General features: G+C 54.7%; 1 protein-coding gene across 11 annotated transcripts in view; it reads right to left on the reverse strand.

Annotated features, from left to right (window-relative positions):
• Window positions 1-11,602: 11,602 nt before the first annotated feature.
• Window positions 11,603-25,975, reverse strand: part of NCOR2 (nuclear receptor corepressor 2) — a 258,338-nt gene continuing 243,965 nt past the window's right edge. For 7 of the 11 annotated variants that reach the window (XM_075041432.1, XM_075041431.1, XM_075041429.1 and 4 more), the window contains 9 exons: window positions 23,550-23,693; window positions 23,229-23,377; window positions 22,697-22,890; window positions 20,799-20,948; window positions 20,344-20,489; window positions 19,035-19,088; window positions 15,924-16,151; window positions 14,051-14,230; window positions 11,603-13,931 (listed from right to left, as the gene is read on the reverse strand). In XM_075041432.1, coding sequence (XP_074897533.1) covers window positions 13,756-13,931; window positions 14,051-14,230; window positions 15,924-16,151; window positions 19,035-19,088; window positions 20,344-20,489; window positions 20,799-20,948; window positions 22,697-22,890; window positions 23,229-23,377; window positions 23,550-23,693 — 1,421 coding nt within the window. In that variant the 3' untranslated portion in view covers window positions 11,603-13,755. The remainder of the gene's footprint in view (window positions 13,932-14,050; window positions 14,231-15,923; window positions 16,152-19,034; window positions 19,089-20,343; window positions 20,490-20,798; window positions 20,949-22,696; window positions 22,891-23,228; window positions 23,378-23,549; window positions 23,694-25,975) is intronic. The other 4 variants (XM_075041437.1, XM_075041438.1, XM_075041433.1 and 1 more) reach the window with 2 other exon arrangements.

Genomic DNA, 25,975 nt, shown 5'->3' on the forward strand with positions numbered 1-25,975 from the left:
CCAAGTTTTCTGACACAAATCATAGCTGAACTGCTCCTAGGATGAAGGATGGGAGACATGCTCATGCTGAAGCACCTGAGGAAACACAACAACGTGGAGAAGGCAGGGGATGTACAGACTGGGCGAGGTCAATGGTTGAAACCCAAATGCCAGATGAAGGACATGTGTATCCACTCCTGTTATTTAAATAAAACCATGAAACGTGAATGCCGTCCAGTGAAGATTGTTGAGGTGGCAGCTAAATCCTCAGCAGCAAAAGCAGTATTAGATGCAGGATATGTGTTTTGGCAAGTGCGCTTAGATGAGCTAACCCCTAAGCTAGTGGCTTTTACTGTGCCATTTGGATGTTGTAAATTTAAGCAGATGATGCTTGGTATTAGGTTTGCTCCTGGGATATTTCAGAGAGTAATTGCACATATCTCTGAAGGATTACAAGGTGCTGAAGTTATAATGGATGGACTTTGAATTTAGACTAGACGCCTTTATGAACAGAAGGAAAGGTTTAGGCTGGTTTTACAGACAGCAAGAATGCTGAGTGTAAAATGCCAAAAGCCTCACCTAAAAGAAGTTGCTGATAATGGGCAGCTACAAATTAAATAATAATAAACCCCCACATGCTGGGATCCCCATTCCACTCAACAAAGCAGAGCTGTAAGGGAACAACAGATGCCTTCATTGAATGTCATTCCACAGCTGTGTACAGTCAACAACAACAGAGAGATTTGCCAGAGAAAGAACCTTACCTGATACTGGAGCCGTAAAAACTTTCCCCTGCTGCCACGCCATCAGCTTGGAACCACCATGTGCAAGACCTTGGGCTCGGTCTCTGCTCCTTGTGCTCAGCAGATGGCAATGTCACAGCCTGGACCTGCAGAAGTGTCTTCGGAAGATCTAGGCAATGCCAAGCAGCAGGAAAGTTGTCTTGTCCTCAGAAATGTCACGAATCTTTGCCCATGTGAGGGAACCACCAGCAGCACATCATGACCACCTGCACGAACTGCATCTCCTCTGGCACGGGATGCTGAACTGTCACTTAGGCCATCTCTGTGGGGAACAGACATGGGATGGGAGTCTGTCAAAGCAGATATGCCTTGAGGTCCCTCTGTCTCCAGAGCAGCTGACGCTGTGCTCCACAACTACCTCCCAAAGCAGCCATCCCAAGAGGACCGAACCCATCTGAGATGCTCTAGATGCAGCTCTGTGACCTCCTCTTGTCCCATGATGCAGGTTCAGTGCCTCAGGGGCCACCTTAGCTTCAGCAGTTGAGACCCCAGGGTGGCTGCATGGGCCTCTGGATGCTTGGTCTGGTGTTGGGATGGTGGCTTCCCCGGCTGGTACTTCCAACTGCTCTCTGCAGTATCTGCTCAGCCATGATGAGAAGCCTATCATCTAGTGCTGATTTTCAGCCTGTTGCTTGGGGGAACGATTCCCACTGCAGATGCAGCATCTGTGGTTACCCCATGGGTCAGAAGGAACATGGCTTGGCCACGCAGGTTTGCCACCACGTTAACCATTCCCAGTTCTCCTGCCTGTTTCTAAATCCCCATGTCTGCTTCTGCAGGAGAAGAGCAAGGACCTGCCCCAAGGCTGCACAGCTTCTGCTGATGCACTGAGTCCCCTTCTCCTGGCAATGTGCCCAGCCACAGCGGGGAAATTAATGCAGGAATGGCTTGTTCACGAGTAGGATAGAGGGTCCTGGAACTGTTTTTTTGGGGCGTAAGGAGGGAGTTTTATGAGCTCTATTTTCTGCTTCTAATAATGATACTGGATCTAAACAGTTCCACGCCTTGGAGTCCAAGACAGATGGGAAGTTCACATCTACGAGGATGAAAATGCTCATCCTGCCAAGCCTTTGATTCTCATCGTATCCTTCCTACCCTGCAAACAGGCGGACAGCACATTTCTAGCATAAAAATATCCTCTTCTCCAGCTAACCACCTCCAGATTCCCTTCCTGAGCCTGTTCTAAGCCCAGTGATTAGACATTTCTATATACATAAACATTCAAGTCATCTCCCCAGGGCTCTTCCTGTCTCACAAGCAAATCCTGAGACCAGTGGCTATTTGCAGCTCCTTGAAACACAAATGGGATCAGAGCTTCTTCCAAGCTGACTGCTGCCATTGGGGCCCTTCGTGCACCTCCCCAGAGCACCTGGCTTGCACCCCGGCCATGCAGCCTCCCATCATGGGCCACCGAGACGACTGTCACCTCCTGCACTGGAGAGCAAACCGCTCCAAACACCCCGTGCGTGGCTGCAGGTGACAATGCCAAGGGGCTGCGTGGACCGGGAAACCCACGTTGGTGCTGGGATGTGCCGTGGGAGTGTGTGGGGATATGCACACTTGCAGAGGCAGGGTGCAAAAACATGCCACGTGCAAAGCAATGGAGGGATGAGCAACACACACGCATGAGTGCAAACTGCATTCTCTTTGATGGAGGATTGTAGAAACATTACCTTTCCCTGGGGCTTTACAGTGAAATAACCTGATTATTCATAAACCAGCTAGAACCATCAATCCCTCATTTATCATTTTCAACATAAATAATAAGGGCAGGAGAGGAACACGCCAGCAATAAACTAGTTATAGATGTAGTGTTGAAATCTGCCCATTTCCTTTCAATATGCCCCACTTACTGATAATAAACAGCGATCCAACCAATTCCTTGTCTGAGTCCTCGAGCGTTGGATTACAAAGGACACAAGCCCATGCCCTGCTTTATGCTAATGAAAGTCCATTTGGCTTTTGCGTGGGAGGCCAGCTAGGAAAACACAGCAAATTTTGAAAACCCACATTTGTCTTGCTGACAAATGCCTCAGGAAATAAAAGCCTTTGTATTCTTCTTTGACCTCTTCCACTCACAGATGGGTTTTTGCTGTGCTTCCGACAGGGTTGGGTTTTTTTTTTTTAGCGCCTGCACTTCCAGGACATTCATTTTAGCTGCTGAAGAGCACGGCTCGGCCACTAAACACAGGGCACAGTTTTAAGCACAGGCGTCCCCAGCGCCTGCGGCTGCGAGGCGATCATGCACATCATGTTATGGACCTACCGACCTGTTGTGGCCAAGTAGGATGGCCTTGGAGGTGCAGAGCTGGGGTTTTAGCTTCAGGTCCAGCTTCTAGTGAGGTATTATGGGATGGCAGCATCTCAGGCCTCTTAGAGCCTCCTTGGCTGGTTGAGCACGGGCTTTACCCTGGAATATAGATTGAACCAGAGGAGATAGCACCCAGAGCCATGCAGATCCCTAACTATACCTGGGAGAGGAGCTGAGCATCCTTACGGCTCTAGCCTGAGCCTGTTCTCAAAGTGAAGTGAAGGTGGAGGGGAGCAGGGAACGGCAGAGCAGCACTTGAGGCTTGGGGTACTTTGCTAAGCACGGCACTGCTCTGCCTCCAGGTCTGCCCTTGAACTTTGCAGCTTGGGCCCTTTCTGAGTCCTCCGGGACTTGTAAATGTTTTGGCAGCACCAGCCCTCTGCACGAACCCCAGCCGTAGCTGAAGTGCGCTGTTAATGAGCCACGTGTTTTGAAGGCCTCCAGGCTTGGCACCGAATCACGGGGACCTGTTGGAGCCCAGCTCCGTTAGCCGGCCGTGCCGCAGCCCAGCAGAACCGGCTGCAAAGTGCCCAGCTCAGCACTTTCTGGAAAAGCTTCATTTGCAGAGGGAGTAGTTGATTCGGGGGAAGGTCCTGCTGCCCTCCCCCACCCAGCCCCTCCTGCCGCTCACCCCTCCAAAAGTCTCTCCTTTATATGCACTCAGAAAGGAGGGGGGGAAAAAAAAAAAAATCACATATATTTTTAAACACTGCCTAATGGTGAAAAATAACATCTGGAGAGCAGCCTTGCCCCTCACACAGAATCCTCCATCTCCACACCTCAATGTGAAACCCAGCAGGAAATTGGTCCAGAAGGGACCTGTCAGCTCAGCGATGGGGCCGACTCTCCCTGCGGGTGCCATCAGCTCAGGGACAGCAGGTACCCGAGAGCCCTGGAGAAGCGGGTGGCTGGCTAAAGCCATACTCACTGTTAGGAGATTTTTGGAGAGCAAAGGGAAGAGGGCTGCTCAGCAGCAGGGCGATCCCTCGCCTGTGCCTGTGCCTCCCATGCTGGTCCATCTCCCCCGGGCCCCCAGGAAACAGGGGCGCAGGAGAAACCCCGCTTCCTTCGAGCCTGTTTCCAAAGACGCTCTTCCAGCCAACATTAACACACTTTGCTTTACTTCCCAGCATGGCCTGGGGCAGAAAGCAACATCTGGACCTAATAAAAAGGCTGCCCTCCCCCACAAAGAGACCCAAGAGCAACCTCTGCTATTTGGTTTCCAACCTCTGCTATTTGGTTTCCAACCTCTGCTATTTGGTTTCCAACTTCTGCTGTTTGGTTTCTCCTTCACCAGTGGACAGAGGAGGCAGCTCCAGCTCAGGGCTTGCTGCTGGTCTGAAGGGGAGCAGGATGCTCCAGCAGTCCGGGGCGACTGGTAGCTTAAAAATGGGTCCAGCAGGGTGAAGCTAGGTGGGTTTCACTGCTAAAGAGCCAGCAACTGACTGGTTGAACTGGTTGCGACTTCTCATTGGGGTATAGAGTTGGGGTATAAGGATTTGTTCTTCCCCTGAACAGAGTGGTACACTTTTTCAGTTCCAAAACCATGAAAACTGGAGATGGCTCTAAGCCAAGGCCCAGGATTAACATCCCCACGGGGAAAAGCTCTGCTTTGGTCCAGCTGGAATGCAGATCCAGACCTGGCACCCATCTTTAGGCACGCACCGACCAGGGTCCCTGCGTCTGACCTCTGGCAGCTCCTTCGCTTTCTGGAAAGGGTTCAGGACGAAACACCAGCAAAAAAATACTCCTGAATCCTGGGCAGAGCTGGATCAGGATTGCATAGCTAAAGTTTGGCCTTTTGCAAACAAACATCCAAGTCAATGGAGTCCAAACCTCTTCAGAGTCCACGTCTCACCAGCGCCGATTCAGGGCCCATGGTGCCGCACCTGCTGACAGCTGCTGTGAGCAGAGTTTGAGGAATGTGCTGAATGAGGATGTAGTGTCTTCGAGAGCAACCTTCTGGATGGTGTTGCTCTGCATTTCACTCTTCACGAAACCTTCTCTTCCCCCTCTGCCACCAAAGGCAGGAGAGGAGCTCCCAGCAGCCCACAGAGGTGCCCCTCTCTTGCAGGCACAGCGTTTTCTGCACATACTGACCTGCAACATGTGGAGCAATTGATTTTGGCTGGCTCAAGTGGGGCTACATGCCCGTGGGTGACACCTCAGACCACCCCCCCCAGGGCTTCTGCTTCTTCCATGGGTTTCCTCAGCTTCTGCTTGGGAGCACCGGGGGCTGCCGTGGCAATTAATAATGACAACTCAATATACACCATCGTTAGCATGGCTGGACCTCGCAGCTAGGACAATCGGTGGTCCCTATCCCCTGGCATCGCCTCAGTAAATACCACAACAGAGTTTTCTCCAAGCTGAACATGCATCTAATCATCAAAGAGATTGCAAATGACTAATAAATATGAAAAGAAGTCGGGGGGGCAGCAAAAATTTCTGGACCAAGATCAATCTTCACTGACAACTGCTGCTTTTTCTAAGCAAAAGTACCCTGCAGAGTTTAAAACGGCATCCGACTTCAAAGCAGAGCGCTCTCCAGATGGAGTTTACCACCATTGCTAACACCCCGTGCTTTGTCAGGTTACATGCATTTACAGAGAGAGGCATTCAGATCATTCCCAAAGAAGGGAAATACACTGAGCTCTTCAGAAATACAGACTCAAACCGATGTGTGACTGCTGCTCTCTCCATGATGTAGGTGGCAAAGTTGATCTCCGGGCCGGCCTCCTGAGCGCCGCGGGCAGTTATTTCTGCCTATTCTCCTTTTATGAGGGTCAACAAGAGGAAAACCTCACCTGTCAGTGGTTACGCTGGGGTTGCCGTGTTTGCAGCCGAGATGAACGTGTTCCCTCCTCTGGTGGGATCCGGAAACTCTGCCGCACCGGCAGGAGCGAGCCCACGAGGCCAGCAAGGCCAAGAGGGGTGAGCCAGCCGAAGCCCAATTTGCACTAGAGCACCGTGCCGGAAAGCCAGACCCAGAAAGCGATGTGTTTGCAGCACAAGGATTTTTGCCTTTCAACCCAACTTCCACAAGTTTTCAGTCCGGGGCACGCAGGCAGACGCCCTGCCCGCTGTGTGTTTCGCAGCGGTGTTTTCGGACACCCGGGTGCCCCCCCAGGAAGGGACCTGCAGCCCCACAGGGTCTGGCAGCACCCCACGCGCTGGGGGCTGCCGAGGCTTTCCCTGCCCCGAGCCCCCCCTGCAACCCCGTTAGGTGATTCCTTCTCCCAGTGGCTGAGACAACCACGGCTCCAGGCTGAAGAACTGTCCAGGGGTTTTATTTCAGGAGGATTTCCGCAAAGCTCTTTTTAGGGGTCGGTTTGTTTGTTTGTTTGTGCACCAGCCCACCAGCTCCTCTGAGAGCGCTTGCACTCACTAAAGCCAGCACTGATCTCGCCTCGCTCAGACACAACTGCTCCAACCTCCCATCGGTGGTGAGTGATTTATTACTGCTCCGCTGCCCGGAGTTCTCACAAATACTCATTTTGGTAATTACAGGAGGCGAAAAATGAGAGGATAAATAAACCTGATAATTAATTCAGCTGTTATCCCCCCCCCCCAGTGACACTTGTTCCCAAGTTTCTTATGAACCCAACTCTTCTCAGACAGGCACACAAGCCAGGTAGAGCTCAGCCAGCCAGAACACCCCTGCCCAACACCCTTCAGTGTCCCAACACTGATAAGAGCCAGGCATCCCATCAAAAGCTGCTCTATTTTCCTTCCAAGTTACTCACCAGCCTAAAATGTCTCATCTCCTGCCAAGATCAGCTCTTTAGCCCTCTGCATCATTATCAGAGAGCATATATAATTTCATGGCAAATCACAAGAACTGATGAATGATTATTTGGATTGCAATTGTCAGAAGAGTATAAAAAGCTTCCTGCTGTAAGGAGCCCAGGAATGGTTACCAGCTTTGCTGGCCAAAGGCGCGTCTGACCCATTCAGCCGCTCAGCTGAAGAGCCCCTGCTCTGCACAGGGCTGGGTGCTACCAGCACATGGGTTTTGTATTCTGGTGGGGTTTGTACCCTTTGTTTTTTTAATCCTACCCTGCTCATCGCTGGGTACCACAACTACATCCCTCTCCCCTCCCTGTCACCCGCAGGGCACACGCAGCCTGCGGGGAGGGTGCTGAAGCCCAATGCTCGTGCAGCAAGGACAACCTCGGTCTTGTGCCCTTTCCTCCCCTGTTCTTGTAACTCAGCCTGGCCTAGCTAAAAAAAAAACACTTCCTCTTGCTTTAATTCTTTACAAAAGAAAAAAAAATAATCCCCATAATCCTAACTAAACACCAATTTGATACCAGAAGGTCGCAATGCTCCTGCGTCTTCTCACAGCCTCTGTCCAGGGCAAAGATATTGGGGACCATCTTTTATCTTTCCTTTTCCCTTCAAAAACCCTTGTCTGCCACCCAGTCTAAATATGAGTCTGGATTTCTGACTTTTATTGCTGGTTTTCAAAGCCATCTGCTTTTGTCCCATTTCATTTTCATCTCCTTATGTAAGAGCTTTTCAAGTAGACCTAAAGTTTTCCATCATTAAATCGTAAGTGTTGGCCTTGAATTTAGAGTTTTCCCACCTTCTGTTTCTTCAGCATCAGTGTGAATTTTTGACCAGGGCTACCGCTGTCAGCCCTCGTCAGCGTTTAAACCCTGATGCAAGAGGCCGAACAGCTTGGCTTCTCTTTGTACTATTTATTAACTTAGTCTAATTGCCTTCAGGGCAGCAAAAGCCTTTCGAAGAAGGATTTCAACAAAATCTCTGGTCTCGGAGATCTTCAGACTGATCTTTAAGAGGCAGCAGGTATCTACCTAGTGCATCGCTACGGGAGCTGGTCACTGGAGGAGCTTGTGGAGACCAGAGGAGGCAGGTTTGGTCAGTGTGGGTACGTACCTGGAGGGATTTCAGATGGTGTCTGAGCGATCCAGAAGACCTAGGGTGATCCTTCACCAGCACAGAGACAGGAGCCTTTTGGCCACCCCCTGGACAGACAAACCAGTCACGCAGCACTGGGGAGCCCTCCTCCAGGACCTGCAGCAGCTCAGATCGGGGTGACCACCCGAAAGGCTCAGCTGGCAGAAGGTAGGGGTATGCCCTGGCTGAAATGCTTGTTGCTGCTCTTAGGAAAACATCTTTTGTGTAAAATCCATTTCTCAGCCCCAGAAAAGGCAGCAGAAGGCCCCCAAGTGCAAAACCAACTAAGAGCCCTTCAATGGATTAAATCCCATGTAGCCATCCAATTTGTCCTCACGCAGAGCCATACCCCTCGGCTCGCCGTCCCCCCATTCGTCACTCGTCCTGTAAAACACCACTGCACGCACACCCACGGGAGCGGGAAGAGCTCCCGACCCCCGCAGCACTGGCCCCGCGGGTGCAGATGCAGGAGGGGGACTTAGGGACCGACAGGTCCCATCCCCAACCCAAGTCAACCGCACCCCATCGGACGGATGTCAGAGGTAAAGCAATTTAGACCTGCAAATACATACCAAGGCTTCTGTTTCGGTTCTTAATTAGGTAGCAGCTAGTTAGCCTCGCCAATACTTTCCTACAAGGCTTGTGAGGGATTATCCATCACCAGAATGTATATTTTTTAAAAAATGAAATTCAACTTTTAAATTAAAATCACAGTTGAACAATGTTTTCCTTGGCTGCTGGTTAAAGAGCAAGGAAGCCAAGGTGTCCTCCAGCATCACCCCTGCTCGATGCTGACAGAGACACGGGTATCTCGTTTGGGGGCATTTAGCTAAGAGGTGCATGGTCCCACAGCTGTCCTTGGGTGCCACTAGCATCCTTGGTGGTCACCCTTGGTGACCACAGCCAATAAAAACATCATGCTTAAGCTCTTGGCCATCTGTTGGTTAAAAAGCAGCACGGGGGTGCGAGCCCTACCTGCAGATGGGGGAACTGAGGCAAGGAGCGAGGCTGCAACTTGGCCAGAGCACCGATTCCCCGAGCTTTAGGGTGTGATGCTCCATCGTGCTTCAGCCAGCAAACTCGCCCCTTGCCGAGGTCCTTCCAGCAGCACCGTCCCCATCGCCGGTGGTGCCACGGGAGGGTCACGGCGCAGCCGGTGGGTGCGCAGACCCTCCCACCTTGACCAGCCCGGCAGCGACGCCGGGGACTGTATGGGCCAGCCCCGACGCGAGCGAGCCGCACGCCTTGGGGCACCGCTGCCACCGACCCTTCTCCCCCCCAGCCCATTTTGCCACAGACACCCCCACCAGTGCCCCGCCACTGCGGGGGTCCCCAATGCACCCCGCGCCCCCCCTCGCCATCCCGCTCCCGATTCGGCTGCCCCGCGAGCAGCTTGCCCTGCCTGGGCTGACGCACACAAACAGGTAGGAGCGCGCTGTATTTTGCTGCCAAATAAGCTTTTTTTGTTTGGGTTGGTTTGTTTGCTTTTTTTATTATTTAACCAGTAAGGCAGTGTTCGGACACTGCTACCCACACCGCTTGCTGGTGGGCACGCCGAGCAAAATAACAGTGAACAAACCCCTTCACCTTTAGTAGAAGACCCCCACCCCTCTAGAGCAAGCTGCGGAAATATTTACACCTGGTGGTTTCTCTGTACAGCCCCGGCTATCATACAATTCACTTCAAAACAGCTATGCACAGGTTGTTGTACAAAAGATAGATATTTCCCCCGGTACAGTTCAAGCAATAAATTGTCCAATAATTTGTTTGCCTGTTTGTACAAGTTACAAAGTTGGCGAACATTAACTTTAAACTTGGGTTTTTTTTCATAGTTTAACGTGACTTTCTTGTGGATTGCACAACCACAGCCGGCAGCACAGGGAGGTGCCAGTCGGACCCTGCCGCGAGGTTTTGGGGCGCTTGGGGTTGCCTCAGTCCCCAGCTGGGGGGGTGGGCAGGTGCCAGAGCAGGGCAGGATGGGGGGGAGCATCATGACCTCCAGGAGCAGCAGCTCCCCCTTTCCCAAAAACACGCTCCCCCCAGCCCACATGTGAGCAAAGAAATGGGGGGGCCATCCCACAGCAGACCCCCAGGGCCGGGCACATCCCCACCGAGCGGCTGCGGGCCTCCCGCCCGGCACGCCGGCAACTCGTTGATTTGACCCAACTTAATTAATCCGCAGCGGGAGGATGCTCCCTCCTCCAGCACCCTGGCAAGGGTCCTGCAGAGCTCCCCGACAGGAACTGCCGCTCCCCCACGTCCCCCCGTGCCCTGTCCCCGTCCCGCTGCTGCGGGGACGCGCTGGGGGACAGGCGGCTGCAGAAGGGTCTGTGTGGGGACGGGGCGTGCGCGGGGAGACCGACGACGGAGACGCAGCAAGACAGAAAGCACCAAAAAAGAGCTGTGCCGTGGCCAGCTGCGGGGCTGAGCTCTCTGCAGGGGGGTTCCCCAAGTGTAAGACCCTGCCGGAGCAAAACCCACGCGTGCCCCTGCCTCGGCCGCTCTCACGCACAGTTGGGCTGCTCCCCTCCTGTGGCTCCCAGCCCAGGGCAGGCTGGCCTGGCGCGATGGGGATGCACGCCACAGCCGGGGCCCGAGCTCTCGCACGGAGTCGGGAACATCAGCGACGTGTCCTGCTCCAGAAATGATCCCGAAGGATCCCACCGAGCAGGGCCGTGGGGCTGCCGGAGCCCCGCAGCGGCTGGGGGTCACCGCCACCTCCCCAACAAACTCCACGTCCTCCCAGCCCCGCAGCACTGTCCCCTCCTGCAAACACCGCCCTGCCCAGAAGACAGTGGATAACATCTGCCCAACCATCCATCCACCAGCACTGAGCCGCAAATCCCAAAGGACTAAAACAACCTTACAAACATCTGAAAACTCTTGTGACACCCTCACAGCACAGGGCCGGGCATCAGCTGTGCTGCGGGGCTCCTGGCCAGCCCCGACTCCTCGCCCCGCGCACGCGAAAGACACGGTAGAAACGAGACGCAAAGAGAAACACGGCGACGCGGTCAGCACCGAAGGGTGGGACGAGCTCTTCACCCTCCAGCCCGTGGCTTTAGGTGCTGGCTACGGCACGGGCGAACGCTGCCTGGGGATAACGGGGAGGACAACCCAACCCCGCTCTGGCCGGAAAAGCGAGGAAGCAGCTCCGCAGCTCCCGGCTGGAGTCCGTGGCCCTTCCCGATGTCCCGACACCTGGCCGCGCTCGGCCCACGGGGGTCGGCACGGGATGCCCACGCGGTGAGGAACCCAAATGCTGCCCCGGCGCCCGGATCCCCGGCACGCCGCGGGGCTGCGGCTGCCAGCGGCGAGAGCCAGCTGCAGCGAAAGCCGAGGCTCCGCGCGGCCGCCCCGCAGGCAGGAGCTCGGCTCAGGCGTTTCTCTCGCCGCGTCTCAACCCACGGCGGGGTCTCTGCCGGCGAGAGCTGCTGGTGGCAGGGTCCGCGATGCCGGTCAGCGGGGCTGCGAGCTCCGCGGCCGCCTTCCCCCAGCAACCAGCACCTTCCGGGACTTGTGAGACACCAAAGCAGCACACAGTATTGCTACTGTGCCAAGTGGGAACTTTATTCTTCGTTGTGGGTTTTGGTTTGTTTGTTTTTTTTTTTTTTTTTTTTTGCTATTTTTTTCCAAATAGGTTAAGGAGGCGGCTTTGGAGATGGATTGGATTTGGATTTTTTTTTTTTTTTTTCCCCCAGCAAAATCTGCAACACTTTAATAGCATTACACCCAGATATCAGCTCTGTTAGTTTTCACATCTCAGAGCCACGGAGACACCAGCAGCAATAACCTGGGAACGGAAAGACTTCCACATTGCTTGTGCATTGTCTCAGTTTTTTTTTCTTTAAAAAAAAAAAAAAAGCACAACAGAAAAGACACAAACATTGATGAACATTAAAAACCTGTACATTGTAAAAAACAAAAAAAAAACCCAACAAAAAAAAAAAACAAACCCCAAACAAACAACAAACACCATCATTCTCTTCCTTTGAAATCAGAATCAACCTAGGAACGTTGCAGGGGGGAAAAGAAAGATCCATCGGGAAGGTGACGGCGCTGGCCTCACCGCTGGACCCGCGCATTGGATGCGAGGGCTGCCGGGAGGCTGCGGGGGCTGGCTGCCCACCCAGCAGCCAGAGAGGCAGAAAGTCTGTGCCGTGCTCTGGGTTCCTCTAGCGTATAGAATGCAAAGCATTTAATACATATTTTTTTTTTCGCCATTTTTTTCCCCCAGAGCGAGAAAGCAGAAGTGAATGAAAAAAAGTCTAATATTTTGTTCTTTAACCATGTAACTGCAGATATGAGCCAACATCATGGAATGAAAAAAATAATGTAAAGTAGAGCATTCGTGTGTATCACAAAAATACAATAAAAACTTTTTTTTCCTTTTTTTTTCCCTTTTTTTTTTTTTTTTTTTTTTTTTTTTTTAAAGTTTCCTGTGAACTCCCTGCCACGCCAGCCTCCTGCCCGCTCTGCCCCTGCACCCGGCCAGCTCGGAGGGTTCTGGAGAATCAACATCTACAACCAGCAAACGATTTCTGCTGAGTCAGCAAAGGTGTGTGTAATGGGGGGCCCTACAACCATGGCAAGATTTTGTTTTTTTTTAAACTAAGTTCATACATTCTCCTGCCTTACAGATAGCTTTGATGGATCATTGTTACCTTCTGTCTTTTTTTTTAAACCCTTCCACACAATGGACAAACACATCAAAGCCTGCATGTAAGAACAGAACCTCTTTTACAGCATGTAATACTGTGTTTTGTTTAAGTCCTTCCTTGCGTAAAATATTGACATAATTCACTGAAGGTATCAAAAATATACCCTGTAGACCAATACAATTTACAATTGCCTTTTCTCACCATTCAGAAAACAATGCACTTAAAGCAACCGAGCCCCTCCATGGGCAGCGCGCGAGCCAGCCCGGGGACATCCCTGCCCGCTCCGATTTAAGCCCGGGATCGCTTCCACCGAAGGGACCAGGATTTTTTTTGTTTTTTTGTTTTTTTTTTGTTTTTTTTTAAGAAATAGCTCTTCACTCCCTCCCCTGCCCGCTCATCCCAACCACGTTCGAGACCGCTGCGGAGCTGATACGTCTTGCAACGTGGGTATGATGGGCAACCAGCCCTCAGATCAGCTGGGGGGAACCAAACCAGGGCGTTCCATCCTATTTCACTTCTTAAACTTTTTTTTTTTCTTTAACCCGCTCAAGATTTTGCATTTCTGCAGCACAGCCCCATGGGTGGGATGCGGGGGAGCATCCCACAGCCCCTCACTTGACTCCGCGGGAGCGTGCCGGCAGAGTGTCCGAGCGTGCGCAGCCCCGGGACGTGCGCGCTTCGGGCACGTGGCTGCTCATATAGTCCCTCTTGAGCGCAGGGGTCACCACCCAGCAAGGCTGCCAAGATCGAAGATGGGTTCCTTGGGTTTTGTCTTGTTAAGGCTTTTTTCTTTTCTTTTTTTTCAGACTGAATAGGATGCAGAAATTTCCAGATGTTGAGAAAGAAAAAAAAAAACAACAAAAATTTAACCCCCCCCCCCCCATCCCCCCAAATTGGCTGGTTGGGAATGGAAGGGGGAAAAAAAAAAAAAAAGGAAAAGGAAAAAAGAAAATAGCTCTGCTCCTGCATCTTCGCTCGTGAGAGCCGGCGGGGCCGGGGCGGTGGGCGCTCGCCCCGGGTGTCCCACTCGCTCCCCAAGCCCTGGGTTTGGTCGCCGTCTCCCTGCCCCCGGTTGGCTTCATTCACTGTCCGAAAGGGTTTCGTACTGGGAGCAGAGCAGGGGCTTGGGCTCCTCGTCCCAGGCGTGGTGCTGGCTGCCGGGGGTCCCCTGCGGCAGGGGGGCGGCGGGGGCTGCCGTCACCACCCCGCTGGGGAGCCGCATGGTGAGCGGGTTGTAAGGGAACGGCGTCGAACCTGCGAGGGGAGGAGGGAGCAGAGAGTCAACGCCGGGGCCGGGGTGGCCGCCCCCCTGCAGCCCCCCCGGCGAGGGTGGCACGGCGCCCCTTTGGGGACACGTCCCCGCCGAGCCCTACCTGCGGACGATGGCCTGTCCTCCCAGACGCGGTTGGTGAGGGGCGTCCTCCGGTTGCAGTCCCCCTCCGAGTGCACCGAGGAGACGGAGGGCGGCCGCTCGCCCGAGGACAGACCCGGCGCCGGGGACTTGGCCTTGCGGCTGTTGGGTCTGGCAGCGATCTTTGGCTTCCCCCCTCCTCCTGCAAAGAGAAGAGCCCGCTCGTCACCCGGCTCCTCGTGATGGGGCTCGGGGGGTCGGGGACGGGGTGCGGGTACCCAGGGCTTCCCTTTTAAGAGCTTCGAAAAAATAGCTCGTGGCGGGAGAAAAGCTCACCCCGCGTGCCGCCGGCACCACGGCGGGGAAGGGCGATGGGGCGAGCTCTCCGCGGCGGGGCAGGGGGCTGCGGTGGCTCGAGGAGGTTTCTGTCCCCTCCCGTGCCGCTCTCCACTTTGTGGGTCGATGCTATGAACCGTCCCGTGGAGCGGACCTGGGGCAGGAGCAGCCACGTGGCTTTGGCTGGGCTGTTTCTGTGCAGGGTCTGCTCCCGAGCCGGCTCTCGGCTCAGCCCACAAACGCGGGTCGTGGCGCAGGAGCTCCACGTGCCGCCGCGCGGCCAGTTGGCAGGGACGCCCCGGGAGCTACGTGGGTGCTGGAGCCCTGAGCACATTCCCCATTCCCGTGGTCTACATGGCCAGGATGGTCTTTAATCTGTTCTTACAGCAAAATCCCTGGTGAAGTTTAGCCAGTTTTTAAATGGTTTAAAGCCAAAACAGCCTCTGCCGTGTAGGTTAACCCGGCTAAACTGGGGGGAGCTCCCAAAAGGGGGAGGGATGGATGGGCTCTGCATCCCACCCTGCCTGCCCAGGCAGCCTCTGCCGGGCCTGGGGAAGCGTGGCTGGAAGAAGCTGCTGGTTTCATGCAGGAGCCAGAAAAGCTTTTCGGCAACAAGCTGAAGAGCGCCGGGTCCGAGCTGAGCCGGAGGAAGGCGCAACGTGTGCCCCCAGGGCCCTGCTCCTCAGCTTAGGGGGTTCTGCGCCCAGATTGCCAAGGGCACCCCTGGCACCAGCCGCCGTGCTCTGCGCAGGGTGCTTGCAAGAGGCTATCTGCCCTTTGTGGGCGCGTGGGGGACAAATGCTCTCCCCCATCCGTCCCTGGTCCCCCTCCTCTCTTCCTTAACTGGAGATCCGCAGAACAACCCTCCTGGCTCTGCTCAGGTCTCCCCCGAAGCCGGGCAGACCCCGTCGTGGCACCCAGCCGGCTTTGCAAGCCCTGCCAGGGCCCATGGGGCAGCTCAGCCCCAGCCCTGTTCTCTGAAGTCGTCCCCCATCTACCACTTTAGCTCCCTTAAGCTCTCCCTCTTGCTCCAGGCACCCCCAGGTCCCAGCCAACCCTCTGTCCCAGGCCAGAGCCTGACCCAACACCCTGAGCCCAGGGTGGGGAGGGACAGGCTCCTTCCCTTATTTTGGGAGCAGTGACGCTGCCTGGGGTTTATAGACAGTTTGGGGTGGCTATTTAGGTTTATGGCTTCAGTCTTTTGGGTGTGGATTTTTTCTCCCCCCATAAACCTTTCCATTGTGTAAAAAAAAAAAAAAAAAAAAAAAAAAGGAAAAGGAAAAGGAGATATTAAAAACCAACAAACGGGGAAAGGCACACAGTCAGTGGTTTAGAGAAAGCAACAGCACCTTCTGAGACTATTAAATTAACATCAAACAAGACCAGGATTAATCAGCGGATTCACAAAGCTTGAAGCTGGGGGAGGGAGGGGAGAAAAGAAAACCAAAATGAACAAAAATGGGGCGGGGGGGGCGGGAATAAATCCACCCACAAAAGGGGAAAAATAAAGGCTGAGAATTAATAACACAGAGAGAGCGAAGGTGGAGAGGGCTGCAGACCTGGCAAGGAGCGCACGTCCTCGTTTCGTCCATCAGCAGGAGTTATGGGCATAGCAGCGGGCAGGCTTGCACTGGCATTCAGAGAGTTAAAAGCATTGGCACTGAGAGGTGAGCGCTCTTCCCACTGCTCGTCATATTTACCCATTAGGGCTTTCCTAATTATTGCCTCCAACCCCATGTTGGTACTGGAATTCTCTTGGACCGACTGGCTCCTACAACTGATTAGCCCTGGGAGATACGGGAGGGGGAGGAGAGAGGGGACGGGAGATGGGGGGGAGCCAAATGAGAAGAAAGATGGGGGGGATGGGAAAGGGGGAGAAAGGAGACAAGGGAGAAGGGAAGAAACAAACAGTCAGCACATTCTCGCAAAGCAACAAACTTTGTCATGTTGTTCTTTAAAGCGCTGCGATGCACCCGTCCTCCTCCTCCCCGCTCCATCCCGCCCCAGGGCTTGGCAGGGGCTGGCGGTGGGATGGGATGGGACTTACTCTGGGATTTGGGTTTCTGGGGTGCTGCAGGCAGGCAGGGTTCCCTGGGGCCAAGGGCTTGGAGGATGGCGGGGATAAGGGGTTGTCGCTGAGCCCCGGGGAGCGACTGCAAGAAGGGGGGGGACACGGGGGCTGTGCTCCCAACACAGCCAGGCTTGGCATGGGAGCAGGAGGAGAGTCACCTGGATGTGGGGTTCATATGGATGCGCACACAGATCAAAAATTGGTGTGCCAGGAATTTGGAGGCCGGGGCAGTTTGCCACGGAGGAAGAATCGGGGAAGGAAGAGGGGGCACCCCACAAAAACACTTGATTGGAAAGAGGTGCCCAGATTTGGCCCCGGCACGAGAGGTGGCAAACGCAGGCAGCCCCCAGACGAGGGCACGGGGCCCGCGGAGCTGCGTGTGTGGGGTCGGGCTATGCTGGGGAGAGGGGAGAGTCCTTTTGTCCCTCCTCACGCTCTTTGCAAGCCCCCTGCCCATTGCCCCAGCCCGCTCCCTTCCTCCCCCCCAGGCCGGGTGCCCACTGTGGACCAGGGCCCCCTCCCGGGCTGAGCCGCGGCTACGGGACAGGATGCAGAGGCGAAATGGTGTGTCCGCGTGGTTGTGAGTCTCAAGCCATGCAGTTATGGTGCAGCACCGCACAGGGACCAGAGGGCACTAGGCTCAGCCACGCCACCGTCATTCCCAGTGTGGCAGTTACAGGGAACAAGCAAGGGCAAAATACAGACATAAAAAATAGCAGGCCGGCGAGGGAAGCCCCACTGGCAGCCCCCTCCCAACCTCCCCAGGTCACCCCATCCTGGGGGCGTTTGCGCTGGGATTGCTGCCCCTCCGCTCGGAAAGGGACGGATCCTGGGTTCGCTTGTCTTCCTGAAAACAGGCAGGGTCTCTCCTGGTCCCCTCCGGCCAGACCCTGGCCCTCAGCTCCCTATGCTCTGCCTTTACGCCTCCCTCCAGCACAGCAGGAGCGGCTTTGACCAGGGGATGCTCTCAGGAGGTTGGGACTCACCCCCCCAGATTTTGTCTGCTGTGGACCCTCGGGTCCCAGCTGCCGACATGAGCCGGCGCCTTCTCCCAAGCACGTTCACACCGGCGAGTGGTCTTACACCGCTGATGGCTGTGCCTGGCTCTCCTACTGCACAAAGTCCTTGCCCACAGCACCTCCTTCCCTTGGTTGCGGGAAAGCTGCCATTCCTCCTACTTAAAACTAACAACCTGAGGGCATTCCTGCTGTAGGAGAGCATTAATACTTCATCAATTAAGTATCAATTAATACTCCTCAACGGGGATTCGTTTCATTCATTTGCGAGCCCACCTGGACATTGCTGCCGCAGGTGGTAACAGCTCAACAGCCTTCATGCCGTCTTTCTCCCTTGGGCTGGTCTCTGTCCTGTGCCGGGGAAGCCCATACCGGCCACCCGACTCCGCGGGGCTGCTTTCTGCCCCTCTCTGACAAAATCCCTTCCTTAAGCTGTTCCTCTTCTCCCTTCCCAGCTGGGCTGGAAGCTGTGGGCCCAGCAGAGCTGGGGAGGGTGCAGTGCCCCTGGGGAAGCTCCTAAGTCACCATTTCAGGTACTGCACGGTGGCCCTCAGGCTCAGCACAGCAAATACATCTCCACCGGTGTCTGGGGGACCATCGTGAGCCCTTCCCAGCACCCTTAGGCCCTGAGAGCAGGGGGGCTCTTTGGGGGCTGGGATACAGCCCCAGGTGTTAGCCAGCGAACCCCCAGTTAGGCAGGCTGGCAGGTTAATGCTGGTTGGGGCTGGGGACTCGCTAAAGCCCACCATGGCTGCCTGAGGCAGCACTCAGATACCACCACCAAAACTGTTCCTCCAGAACCGGGTGATCAGCCTGAAACCCTCGACCCGCCGGGAACTCCCCGCTCTGCCCAGCAGCAGAGCTCCAAGCGGTCCTGCCCACAACACGCTTCTGCGTGGCACCGGCTGCACCGCTGTGGCCGGATCCGGCCACCAGCTGAACGTTTCCTCCCAGCTCCTGAGAAACCGAAGTCAGCCCACGCTTTAAGCACTTGGGAGGACTGAGCATGCTGCCGGCACCCCTGTGCCTGAGCACCTCTCCATCTCCCAGATAACACCTCCTCTTGGTCCTCAGCCATCGCCAGTTTGCCCAACGCTCACAGTTCAAGGCTACGGGGTGCTCCTCTCACCCCAGTTTGCTTTCGTGACCGGCTCCTGCAGCCTGCCCAGCCCACGGGCAGCCACAGAACCTGCTTCCCACCCTCGCGTTCCCTTTTGCCGTTGCCCTCCTACCCATCCATGGGTGACCACAAGGTCCCACCAAGAGCAGGGTGCTCTCTCCTGAGCGCGAGGTCCACCTCGCTATAGTGTGACCTTCCGTTGGCATCAGATGGCCAACCCTTGCTTAACTTTTAACTTCTCCTCAAACTCTGCCCAGCTTTCCAAGGAATTACACTGCACTGTCTCCAACTCGACAGCAGGGAGTTACGGTGCGTCCCAAGGCTTCAGCCTTGCAGCAGCTGTTACGGTTGGTCTTATGGCAAAAGGAAAAAAGGAGATGCTTAAATCTACCGAGTCTCCTGCTCTCTGTGGCTGTGAGCCCTGTGGGGAATGAGGTATGGTACAGGTATATGGGAGTGTTACCTGCTCCGGTAATCGCCGGCATATTGAAAATCTCTGTCCCAGGCTGCCCAACATCTGGAGAAAAACAAAGAAGCTCTTCAGTATAAGAGCAGTATTTGCAGGCTGGCAGTAGGGAGGGACTTGCTGTGCCACCCACGACAAGATCCCGGTGTCCCTGTCACGGCACCCAGCCTGACAGCACCCCACCCCCCCCAGGCACTGGGGTGGGTCTGCGGGTGCTGGCTGGGACCAGGAGTAATTGCCTTTGGGAAATCCACAGCGGGCATGCCTTGGCACCTGGGAAAGGGCAGAAAAGCAGAGCCCAGAGAGCCGGGGCGATGTCTTCATGCTCAGAGCTGACCTCCCTCCCTCCAGCCCTTTGAATTACAAGTTCCGTGAAGTCAAACCCTCTCTCCTGCCTACAGGATTTCCGAAGGTTCAAATCCCCACACCCGGGGAGCAGGTCTGGGCAGTGGGGAGGGCGAGGAGGAGGAGAAGAAACGTTAAACCAATATTTTCCCTCTTAGCTGAGCTGTTTGACTTGGATATTGCTTTCCTTAGAATAACACAAATTCTCATCAAATAAGAGGCGTTTCCTATTTCTATATATTTTCCCTTGATAAGGGAAAGTGTGGAAGGTCATGGGGTTCAGCCTCATGTCCCCAAAGGGGCATAACAATACTGTTGGCTCATGGTAACACCATCCAGGAGACGAGACAGCTCGGTCCCTCTTATCCGATGCAGCTGTTGTAAGATGGATTCAAATTGAATTAGTATTGACTGTATAATGCTGGGCTAAATTAAATTATGATCCTATCTACTCTATTAGCGGTTAATGAATGAACGGGCTGAATTTCTAACATAAGCCAGCCTGGTTAGTTTTACAGAGCTACGCCAATATTGACGTAGGGCTTAAAGTAACGCTGGGGGGAGATGCATCTCAAGGAGGAAGGATTCAGCTTGGCTGGCCATTCATTAAAATATCAATTGCTCTTAAGCCTCCTCCGTGCTCAGCTCATTATTTCCTTCCTATTGTGGTTATCTGGCGTGGGTGAGATTGACAGCCCCAGAGCAAGGAGACGTGGGGCTGGGAAGCCTCCCGCCGCCTCCCCAGAGGCACACAGCCACTGCTGGCACCAGCACAGCTCATCCCAGGAAGCATTTTCAACTTGCACTTCCCAACAAACCACGGCGCGATGCAGAGGGAGCTGGTTGGGAGCTCCCAGCCCTTAACACAGCAGCACCCATTCCCAAATCTCCTTTGCTTCATGTGTCCTCAAGGCTTTTTTTCCCCTCGGTGCCCCACATTTGCCTCCCCACATGTCCTTACTGTACTCCGTCTCATTTTTGTTGGTCGTGCTGAGTTTCTTGATGATCTCCTGTTTCTTGGACTTCACCATTGCAGAGTTGCTCTCAGTCAGCTTGCTGAAGAAAGCTGGAGGCTGAGTGTTGTTTCCTGGGGACTTGGACCCCATCCTGCAAAGCAAAAGACCATCGGAAACCTCTGCAACGTCTAATTCACAAAGTCCTACCTAGAGAGACTCTTCCCTTTGTGTAACTTCTTAGAATCAGCCTGGGGGCTCCCGAGATATTCGGGATCTCTAACCTTTCTCCCTATCCCTACCATAAATGTACCACATGGTGTTGAAAAGCCCCTACGAACGGACAGCAACCTGGGATGTGACATTGCTTTTGGCTGCAAGAAAAGCAGCCTGGGCCAGGGCCAGCGTGGGGATGAGGGGAACATCCCCAGGCCATCTCCACCGTCCCCTCCCTCGGTGTTACCTCTGGTCTATCTGCTCGCCCTCGCGGTACAGGATCGGGTACGTGGCGCTCTTGGCGTGCTCCGATTCTCCCACGCCGTCTGGTGGAGAGACTGGCTCGATACAGTTGTCCGACCCACTCCCGGCCGAGGCTTTGCTCTGCTCCGGGGACCTGCGGAGAACGATGGGGAGATGCAATCGTTTTATTGCAACATCCTCTGTCTCTGCACAGCAGCTTGGGGTCGGGAGGGGGAGAAGGACTAAAATAGCTTTTCTACAGCAGGGAAAAAAGCCAAACCTTCCACACCCCTGTGGGCTTACGGCGCCTTTTAACGCAAGCCGGAGGAAGAGTGCAGCTTGGGCATTTTTCTGCACCGCAGGCGTGCAGAGCAGGACTGAGCCGAGACGTGGCCCAGATTTCCAGGCAGCGGGCCAGCCGGCAGCCGCCCCAAATACAGCTGCCCAGGAGGGACGGCGGGACCAGTCCTGGGACTTGCTGGCTCAGCCCAAGTGTCCCTGGCTGGCAGGGACATGATCCCTGCGGAGGGCTGCGACGTTAACCCTCTGGAGACATGGCTTTTGATTCTCCATCATATTTGTGAACACAGTGGAGGGCAGCACCCGCCACCTCCTGTCCACCTTGTCTGCGGCCATGCAGGGGGTCGCTGGCTGCGGGCTATGAGTCTGGCACTGGGGCAGCCCAGAGAGGACCGACAGCCCCCCGATGCCTGCCTGTGGCCAGCGCCTGGGAGACGGCCAGGCTCGAGCCCGTGAGGAATTTCTCACGGCGAGTTCTGGGAATTTACGTCTTTGTTCTTTTTGTGGTTTCTCTTTTTTCCCCCCAGTTTTCTTCATCACTGGGTGGCCAGGGCTGGGCTTTCTCCCCTAATGGTATAAAGACAACTCTAGGACCAGAGAGAGCTGGGAAGAATAATCACATTTACTGACAGGGGACCACCAGTTTGGAGACACGACTCTTTCCTGGATGCATCTGGGTCTCTGTTGGTGTTTGGGTGGCAGGACAGACACCGTTCTCACACTTCCCATTTTTTAATTCCATACAACAGCAATCAGACCTGCCTTGTGCTGATACCAGCACAAGGATTTGAAAGTGACTTTGAAAGAAATACAGGTAGTGTCTGACATGGATAGTTGCAGCCGACAGGGCACATGTGTCTAACAAGTTTATGATTCACTGAGAAAGATGAAGATAAAATTAACTTTGAACCAATGGAAAATACATTGCTTTGGGTTTTTTGGAACCATCTGTGGTCTGAAAGGTCACTGTGCCATGACCTGCCAAGGACTGAGGACAGTGACAGGACAAGAGGCAACGGGCACAAACCAAAACACATGAAATTCCATCCCAACACAAGAAAACACTTTTTTACTGTGAGGGTGTTCAAATGCTGGTACAGGTTGGCCAGAGAGGTGTTGAAGTCTCCATCAAAACCCAACTGGCCATGACCCAGGACAACCTGCTCCCACTAACCCTGCTTGAGACCAGGGCGTTGGGCTGGATGATCTCAAGAGGTCCCTTCCCACCTAAACTATTCTGTGACACCAGCCAGATCAGGAAGGGGATCATGCACGTACTCCAAGGGGGTCTAGAGAGCACCTCTAGGAAAACAGGGATAGCGAGAGGCACCACCATGGGGGAAACCGCCCAGATCAGAAAGCAGTTTTACCCTCTGGGCTGTGTAAGCAAGCAATCCACGCAAGCACCAAGCTGGGGAACACAAATTCAGCAACGCCAAATTCCAGCCTGCCCTATGAACCCCCTTACCGGGGTGCCAGGTAGCCAAGGGCACCTGCCCGGCTCCTCACCCTGGGTAGCCCTGGTCTGTCTGAACTCAGACTGGCGCAGCGGGTGGGCAGAAACCAACCCGCGCCAGATTTGGTTGGACTCTCGGACCTCACCTTTTGCCTCCTTCGTTCTGTGGGGAGATCCTGGAGGTCGCTGCGTGCTCCTGCTGCTGCAGATACGCCTCGCTGGGGGTGCGGCGCAGGTCCAGCACGGGGCACGCGGCCCCGGGGAAGGAGTACACTGGGGTCTGGATGTGGGAGTTGAGCTGCTGCGGGTGATGGCGTGTGTAGTCCTGCGTGATGACCTCCTAGAAGGATAAAGCCCTGAGTCAGAAACAGAGTTGGTTTCTACTTCTTGCTTTGCTGGGCTCAACTAAGGCAGGGCAAGCAGGAGGGAATCGGGCTGGTTTGTCCCTGTGGGGATCTAGCTTCTGCCTCCTGTCTGCAGCAGCTCTCGCGATGGGCTTACTGGGGACACAAACACCCAGGCTGAACATGCCTGAAGCACTCTTCTCTCTCCAGCTCCCAACCAGAGGTGCTGAGCTCTCTAGCATCACTCCCAGCCCCTCCCCACCAGACATGTTTTGTACCAGCTCTTCCCTCCTCCCAGGAGTCCCAGCGGGAAGGCAAGAACGAGTTTAATTACACTGATGTGCTGGGCCAGCGTGACCACCCGCTGGTTCATGCCCTTGATGCTCTGGCTGGACTGCAGAGGCTGGCACTGGGACTGGGGGCCGTCGGGCTGCCGGAGGTGCTGCAGGTGGGCTGTTTCGGGAGCCGAGGCCTTCAGCGAGCCTGGGGGGGGCACAAAGAAGAGAGCAGGGTGTGAGATGATGCCTGTGTTCCCTTCCCTGAATGCCATCCCAGCACAGTACTGGGGCACGGCGAGCGAGACCTGGCTGACGAAGCCCCCCACGCCAGCTTGGGTTCTCCTGCACCGGCTGGCACTGCCAGCCCCTGCCCTCACCTTGCTGTTTCTGCCTCAGGTCATGCTCCCCGTGCCCCTTCTCTGCATCCTGCAGCAGCTTGGCCCCTTTCTCATGGGACAGGCTGGGTGAGCTCACGGGACTCACTGCTTCCATCCGCTCAGGGCTGTAGCCTCCGTGAAAGCCTGAGGAAACAGAAGGGAGTTAAAATCAGCTCGCCTGGCTTTTCCCTAGTGCTGTGGCAACCGTTGCTTGCGGGCAGAGTCACACGTTCAGCAAAGGAGGGAAAAAAAAGATGAGGGAAGACCTGGCAGGTCACATTGCAGGGACCCCCGGAGCCAACTTTGATGTCCAGTTGTTGTAATGGCTTCAGTAAAGAGGTGATGTCTCAGTCCTGCAGAGCTGGACACTCAGCACCTCGCGGTGACAGCATGGGAGTCAGGAACCAAATTCAACCCCTGCAGCTTCACAACTTGTTCCCCCCCTCTCCCCCACCTACTGAAACAGAAAAATAAAACCCCCACTATGCCAGGAGGGAAAGCAATGCTCTGCAGGCGTGGAGGTGGCTGCACAAGAGGTCTCTAAGTGCTTTACAAAGCAAAGCCCCAAGCCCAGCATGGCCGAGAGCAGGGACTTGAAAATTGGGCGCAAGGCCCTGCAGACTCCAGATCCTGCTCCAGAGACAGCAGACTCGCACACTGCAGGAGCAAAAAGGCTTCTTGACCATTCTCTGCCTTTTAAGGCCTCTGCAGAGACTCAAACTGTATCAAAACAGGCAGAGCTGGAATGAGGGACCACCATCACCTTTCAACAGAGAGGGGAAACCGAGGCACGGACAGGTTATGCTTCCACAGACCAGCGGCGGAGGACAGAGGAGTCCCGGAGGAGGCACACGCTGCCTCTCGCCAGCTAAGCACGTTTGGTAACGTTCAGGACTTTTGCCTCCACAGACCTTTACCCTCCTAACGCTCAATTCCTAGAAACTGCAGGCAAATCTGGCAGGCGACCCACAGCACTGCTGGAGGGTCCCCGGTGCCCAGGCACGGACACACTGACCTTGCATGTACCCAGGGCACGGGGAGGGGAGGACCCCCATGGAGAACCTCCCTGCGCTGGGGACAGGGATGCAGCATCCCCCATCACCCCATGCATGCCAGCACCGAAGGGAGCACGATTTGGATCCACCCAAGATGAAGTATCCTGCTCTGTAAAGATCCCTAACCAACAGTTAAGTCCTGAGGAACACCAGCTCCTTTCTGTAAGCTCATGGCCATAGAAAAGCTGCCCCTCTCTGCAGCACAACAACACTCAGCTGGAGGAAACACTGGTGCCAGGGAAAAAGGCGGAGGAAAAGCTCAGCCAGGCAGCGTGCCACGGCCGGAGGCGCATCCTTGGCCCTGTAGCACGCTGCTAGAAGGGGCTGGGACCAGACATGACCAAGTGGTGGGATGGGTGGGTCAGGATGCACCAGTGAGAGCAGCTCTCCCCTCTGGCCACGCTGCCGTGTCCTTTCACCCTGGGGTTACAGAAGGGGAGCTGGGTAGCAACGTGCAGTGCTGATGGCCAAGGCAGATGCTTCAGCTTGAAGACGGGGTCCCATCAAATCCCCACGGGGTGCCTGTTGCTTCTGCACGCTGGTGGGAGCCTGGAGGAATGCTCTGGGTGTAGGTTGGCCCCATCAAGAATGACCCATAACTTGAATCCCACTCCCTCCCTGCACTTTCTTCTGGAGAAACTTATCCCAGCGCTTTTGTATCCTACACAAGGTTGCTGTTAGGTGGTTCCTGTGATCTGCTCTGGAAATGGCTGCCGAACACAGCTGGGCTGAGTGATCCCTGGACAGAGATGTCCACATTGCCCTCTTGTGCGGCATCCAGCACCGGGACCCTGAGTGAGGTCACCCCAAGTGAAGGGAGCCTGTCTGAGCGGCATCACGCAGCAGCCCACAAAGCCCCCTGAGATAGAGGTACAACCACGAGCAGGTAGGTGCGTGTCTGATGGCCAGCAGCTCACACTCCCGGTTCTCCACTTCGCTCCTTTGATTTATTACCCACAACTGTTCCTTACAGACTGCCTGGGAATTTCTAATTATGGGGAAATCAGAATTAGCAAATTGCTATTGTCTGTAAAAAGCAATACCAGGAACTGAACAACGTTTGCAAAACAGGACTTGGCAAAGGGAAAAACTAAAAGAGGGTGGGAGAAGGGAAGATCCTTAAAACACACAAATAAAAAAGTCTGGAATAACACAACAACCAGGAAGCAGAGGGACAAGCACACTCAGGGACCTGATGAAGCCAATAGCCAAAATGTGCAACTAAAAATAAGAAATAATGAAATAAAATGGGTTTCAGGCCACAGTTCTCTCACCTCTCCCCTCCAATTTCTTACCATCACTAGTGGAGTCGTTACTTAGCGAGCCTCTTTCTCGCTGCCCCTTATCGCAAGACATTTGGCGCATGATAAT

Source organism: Buteo buteo, chromosome 11 (assembly GCF_964188355.1).
Source record: "Buteo buteo chromosome 11, bButBut1.hap1.1, whole genome shotgun sequence".
NCBI lineage: Eukaryota > Metazoa > Chordata > Aves > Accipitriformes > Accipitridae > Buteo > Buteo buteo.